General features: G+C 43.7%; 1 protein-coding gene across 1 annotated transcript; it reads right to left on the bottom strand.

Annotated features, from left to right (window-relative positions):
- Positions 1-908: 908 nt before the first annotated feature.
- On the bottom strand, positions 909-6,079 carry eif1axb (eukaryotic translation initiation factor 1A X-linked b). The gene is made up of 7 exons (XM_076761795.1): positions 5,887-6,079; positions 5,036-5,119; positions 3,705-3,808; positions 3,422-3,472; positions 3,023-3,104; positions 2,561-2,652; positions 909-2,141 (listed from the first exon to the last, which is right to left on the bottom strand). The coding sequence occupies exons 1-7, from the start codon at positions 5,900-5,902 to the stop codon at positions 2,136-2,138; spliced, it is 435 nt and encodes a 144-aa protein (XP_076617910.1). The 5' UTR covers positions 5,903-6,079; the 3' UTR covers positions 909-2,135.
- Between the last annotated feature and the right edge of the window lie 165 nt (positions 6,080-6,244).

Raw genomic sequence — 6,244 nt, 5'->3', positions numbered from 1 at the left:
CAGGGCCATTCGGCTGCCTAATTAACGCTTTTACTGCAGATACTTTCATACTTTTTGTTGCTAATACTTCAGTATATTTTGAATGCAGGACTTTTACAGTGTGATATTGCTTCTTTTATTGAAGTAACATATCTAAAAACTACCACCACCACCCCTGTATGTGCTGCTTATCGTCTGATCTGACTCACCAAAAACAGCCTCAGTCTCCATCACCTGAAGTCTCATTAGAGGTGAGTTGTTGCAGGAAGAGGACGGTGGAAGTTGGAGAGGAGTTTGATGTGGTGGAGGACAGAAAGTGAAGCTCTCTGTTTTACCCACCAGGTAAAAGACGAGACACGCTGACGTTGTGGCTGGTTGAGCTCCAGATGGACGCTGACGCTCCAAACAGACGACTCCTGCCAGCCAAAGAGAAGAAATGCAAAACCAAAGCACTTTTCCTGAAAGGTGATGTTATTGCTGAAGTTAGCATAACAACCTGAGCTGTCATTGGCTAAAAAAACAAGCACCTTTAGTGGACAGACAGTTTCCCCTCATGGTTATCATTCACTCTGACGATGACAATAAAGTTAAATCTAATCTAAAAGTCATTTTCAAGCAATTATAGAAGAGAAAGTCCTGAAACACAAACACACAGCAGACAGGTCAAAGGTCAGACTCAGATATACAGCAGTGGCCCCAGGGCCAGAGCAGGATCACTGCTTTGCTCAAGGACACATCAGTTATTTTTCGTCTTTCCTCTAATGACAAAATAGTCTGTGTTGTTGCCTGCTACACAAACCAGCCCTGGATGTTCTTTTGGCTCTGAAGAGCGAGAAGTCCGTCCATTATAGAGCTGCTTCTACTTTAACTCGACATCCCCACCGTCAGGCCGGCACAGGAAGTGCCCAAAAACCACTATGCCAGGTCAGTGGAGTTAAGATCTTTATTGGAAACCCTGCCTTCAAACATCATAGTACATTTTTATTAATTCAGAGTTACAGCAACAGCAGCAACAGGCCCCATGTGATCGAGACCAGTGGTTCCCAAACACTTATATGCTTTATAGAGGTTCAGAGAGTGTGTGAGACCAACTGCTCGGACGTGAGGTTTTACTGGTGTGTGTGTGTGTGTGTGCGTGTGTGTCTGATGGGAAAGGTTTGGGAAGCGCTGGTCTGGCCTGGGACAGAGCGGCCGACCGGGCCGAGCTTCACGGCGTGCTGAAGCCACAGAGCGAGCAGCCGAGAGTTCAAAACAGAACATGGAAACAAAAACAGACGGAAACACAAATAAGGGAAACAATAGAAAAATACATTTTGAATCTTCTTTTGATTTCAGGGGAGAGGGATCGTCTTCAGTCGGCCGTGGGTCAATCCACAACGAGCAAATCAGTGATCAGTGGAACATGGCGTGAAAGAGAAAAGCCTCCAGAGACCCAGAGCTGTGCTCAGGACTCTCATTTCATCCTGACGTTAACAAACAGCTTTCAAACTGTCTTACAGGCCACAGCTGCGATGACACAGACTGCCACAGGAAAAAAAAAAAAAAAAAAAAACACAAAATAGTTTCTCCTTTTATTGGCGAATCCAGAGATTCTATACTTGTTGCTAAATTCCACATAGTGTGAAATCAATATAAATACACTTTAAAAAGATGGCGCATTCTGTGTGAGAAGCCTTGCAGTCATGTTATCTGTGTGTGAGTGTTTCTCTGACAATACAAGAAAAAGAAAAAGAAAGAAAAAAAAAAAACTCAGCGAATGAGATGGTGAATTTGCAGTTTTGTCAATGTGAGAAGCAACAAGGTAAAAATCGAGCAGCGCTCCAGACATTCACCCGAAATCGATGCTGGTGATCAGCCTGCTCTGATTCTCCAATCCAACTGCATGAAGGCAGAGAAAGCGTCATTGGTGTTTACGAGAAACTCAAAGTACTGATGTCGGTTTGTCCCCCGTGTGAAATGCACCTGAAGTTGTCCAAACAAAGACGTCCACTGATGGTTAAGTGACACTAACTGACATACTTTATATTAATTAACTGTATTGGATTGGCATAGGCTGATCTTAATAAAAATCATTATTGGTGCGGTGTATCGGCTCAAAATATCCCAATCGGAGCATCTGTAGTAAAATCCCACCTTCCCCCTCCAGTAGCAGGTCTTTAGATCTGAAAACAAGAGGAAATAATGGTTTCAACTTTTGTTCTGTGCTTTTAAAACTCCGTCATTCTTTAAGCTTTTATGGTGTTAGAAGAAAGGCTGCGACCAAAGATTGTTTCATTATTGGTTCATCTGCAAAATACTCAATATTTAAATGTTTGCATGATGAAAAATGCTTGTCACAAGTTCCCGACAGCTCTAAAAGACTTTAAGATACCGAGCAAAAAACAACCATCAACATCGCTGACGATCAATATTTGTTGACTAAATGATTCATTGTTAAAGGTTTAGTTGGGAGATATTTGGTCATTTCCCTGCATCTATTTTAACCAAGTGGTAAGAGGAAGTAAAACTGGATTTGAGGAAAAAGGTGTTTTTTTAAAGTAAGGTGGACGCCACAGATTAATCATGAAAGAAAGGAGCTTACATCATCAATGTCCTCATCATCGTCACCGATGTCATCGAACTGGATCTCGTCATCGTCTCCAGGCCCGAAGGTGTCTGTCTCATTGATTTTGGCTGCGAGAAGACGACAGGAAGTGTAAGAAACGAAATGCCATCCAAATTCAGGAATCAGAAAACATCCCGTTTCCACATAACGGATACAAAAACGACAGAGGAGTGTCATGGAGGCCGGGACAGCGAGGACATCTCCTGTTTAAAGTCAGACACTACGTGCACTTTTCGTTAATTATGCAAGACGACAAACTGTGACAGAAACATTAGAAACATGAACGCTGAGGTTTGCTTTGGACTGAAGGAAACTGAATGAACACTTCAGACACAGTTTACAGGAGCACTATAAATCCACCCTGGACCTGTCTGACGACAGTGACGTGGACTCTTTATCCAGCAGGCGTGGCGTTGGCGTGGCGTGCGCTTGACTCACCGTGCTCTGGCAGCTCCCCGTAGGCTTTCAAACTGCGAGCCTCGTCTGCATTATACTTGAGGATGACATCAGCTTTGTTATCCTGAAACAGAAGACGAGGAATGAGGAAGTGCAGCAAAGAGCTTACACTGTTTGTTTCAGTCACATGTCGGGTCAACTGAAGGTAACTGTACCAAAACCTGATTACAGGAGAGGCAGAGGAGTCCAAACGTGTCAATGTTCAGCGATGGATGAAATAATAACAATTAGCAAGGTGTGATCAAGGACCATTTGTGCTAATGGCTGCAGGAACATAAATATATCACCAAACCAACAAATCTGTGTCTATGTTTAAGCATAAAAGCCAGTAACAGTCAGTGTTAACAGTCTGATTGTGTCACGTATGATCGACCAACACACCTGGTAATCTCTCAGTCCGACCAGGATGATGTCTGACGTGTTAATCCAAACCTAGAGGAAAACAAAACAGAGCAGAGATTAACCCGTGTCGTACAGCAAAACACTGCACTTTGTGACCCTCGCACACACACGCACACACACACACGGTCAACTGAGTCCATACTGCCACATTAACGGTGGCTGACTGACCATTGACAAAATGCCGAGTCAGCATTACGTCAGGGGGTTTCCTGTGTGTGCTGGTGGGGAGAAAGGTGCGAGAGGACGGGCAGGACATTCCTACCTTTTTCCGGAGTTTTCCTCTGATGTGGCAAAGCCGCTTGGTTCCATCAAAGCACATGGCCTCCAGACGTCCGTTCCCCAGCATTTTAATCACCTGAGCGTATTCTGGAAGACACAAGAGAGCAGAGGATGGTTAGTCCAAGGTGATAAACTGAGCAAAATGACCTTAAAAACAGACACACCAAGTGCTGAACAAGGGGTAGGTCAGAAACCAAGACGTCATGTGGAAGTCCTGCTCATAAAACCTGTCAGCAGGTAAAATAGTAGCTGGGGCATTTTGGTATGACTGAGAGCTTCACAGATACAAAAACAGGGTCAATGACATAACCAATACATAAAATAAACTACATAATGTGTATAGTTAACAGGGTTTGCAGATATGTGGAGGTGTCCAGTCTCACCTGAAATAAACAACACCCCTACTCATGTCAGGAGAAATTATTATGTTTAATTAAATCTTAAGCTTCAGGGAAAGCGAGCAGTGGCTGCATCTCACAGAAATCTAATTTCTTAAAAAAGTGCAGAATGAAGGTAAAGAGCTGAGGGGTGGAAACAGAAGAGGCCTCAGCGTCACTGATGTCTGAATAGGAAGGTTCTACTGTTGTTGTTTGTACAAAAAAGGCCAGCAAAGACAGAGAATGGGGAGCTTTAGCATAAAACAAGTAGAATCAGCTCAATCCTACTCTGACAACACACACTGTTTTTACATTTTTAATCACACGACATCCATGCCCCGACTGAAAGAGTCCAATAGTGTTTATTAATTACACAAGTGAGTCCTTCGATTTCTTCAAGTTTCTATCAATATTAACTCTAAACGAGAGCATTTAGTGTGATTTAAGTGAGCCAAAGCCTCGGCCGCACACCCGGCTCACTTCCATACCAACAGGGATTTTGGCAGCACTTTGCACTGCAGTGGAAGCTCTGAGCTCCTCTGACTGCGGGCTGATACTGTCCCACCGACTGAGGCTCAGAGTAAGAACGTCCTCTGCACGTCAAAACGTCTTTTTAGATTTGACTGCTTCCCAGTTTTACATCAATGTAAATTAAAGACCAGATCTACTAAAGACAGGAGTACTACATCCTCACTTCAGAGCTACAGCAGTGACCCATGATGACCTCGTCAGACCAAACGCTGACACAAGTTTATTCTGTGTCCTTGATTTGGATTTAAGGGGGAATAACTAAACACTTTTCTTCCCCTCAGAAAGGCACATGCAGTTCAAAGACAGACAGTGATGGATCTTTTTATTTTACTGCTTGTATTCCCAATCCAGCGGCCGCTTCCTGTTACCCAGATCAACCTGAAACTGCCCCAGAACCAGTACTCACCCTGTCCGTCCTCTTTGAATACCAGCTCTCTCTTCTCAGACTCATTCTCGTTCTTTCCACGTCGCCGATTCTTTCCTCCTTTACCTGTAATAAAAGTGAGACAGGAGGACCCCAGTTAATGCTGTCCATTCGTTTTCAATGGATCCTTTTCACCGAGCTAATGGTTGTTACCAGTTAGCTCTCGGTTCCAGCTAAGTCTCCCACTCGTCGTGTCATTTCCAGTTGGTACACTTCTTCCACAGACAATCAGTCTATAATCAGTGATTTACACAACATCTATTTTAATACCGGTGTCAACCACTCCCTGCTTAACAGTAGAGACACGGAAAGATGATAACGATTAAGATGACGTTGTCTAGCTAGCTCGCTAATCTAGGTGACATCCTCGGGATGACAGTTTTATGGACGCTCAGATGAGTTTAATATGCTGGTACAACGTTCTCTGGCGTTAACAAGGGTTAGTTTAGGTTAAATAAAGTCGCAATGTCCGGCCTGACTGGGGTGGGGTTTAACTAGCAACTAGCTAGTTAGCTGTCTCAGATAGCAACGGAATTACGCGACCAAGTACATTGACGTTAGCTAACCGGCTAACAGGCACAAAGTGTTGAGCACCTTTATCCCGCCTAAACTCCTTCCATCGTTATTTCAGCCAAATTTCTGTTTGGTGACCTCGTTAACGTAACATACGCACACCGCCGACGGCTTTGTAAACGACTCTTAATTCATGTTGCTAACTAGCGTTAGCTGGTCGGTGTCACGTTTTCACTGCGTGTGTCTTAGCGGCGGGCTCGACAGCACGAAGACGATTAACTTCACTGAAACATACGTTCACGTCTTCCTCCGTCTCTTACCTTTATTTTTGGGCATATTCTTTCACGCCTTGGTCACGTTAATTCCACTCAGTAGAAACGACTGATGGTTAAACAATTACTGTTTACAACAGTCAGCGAAAGCACAGGTCTAAACTGACTTCACGGGACGAGTAGCTAGCTAGTCACTGCTGATTTTCTCCGCCGGTTTGCGCATGCGCCCGCCAAGACATTCAAAACTCCGTTGCTTTATTGAAATAGGTGATTGTTACAGAGACAATGCCTTTCAGTTGACGGCTAAACGGCGGGTAAACAATAAAAAAATAGTACTGGAAGAAGTTTTCAGACTCTTTACTGAAGTAAAGTAGAAATACCCAATGTAAAATTATTATTTTACAAG

This window comes from Chaetodon auriga, chromosome 21 (assembly GCF_051107435.1).
Source record: "Chaetodon auriga isolate fChaAug3 chromosome 21, fChaAug3.hap1, whole genome shotgun sequence".
NCBI classification, from domain to species: Eukaryota; Metazoa; Chordata; class Actinopteri; order Chaetodontiformes; family Chaetodontidae; genus Chaetodon; species Chaetodon auriga.
Note: the sequence above shows the minus strand (reverse complement) of the source record. Positions and strands in the feature narration are given on the sequence as shown.

Coding starts and splice junctions, on each gene's coding strand:
- eif1axb (XM_076761795.1), bottom strand. Junction 3,473..3,704: donor GAGGAAAACTCCGGAAAAAG/GTAGGAATGTCC, acceptor GTTTTCCTCTAG/GTTTGGATTAACACGTCAGA. Junction 3,105..3,421: donor TCGGACTGAGAGATTACCAG/GTGTGTTGGTCG, acceptor CTTCTGTTTCAG/GATAACAAAGCTGATGTCAT.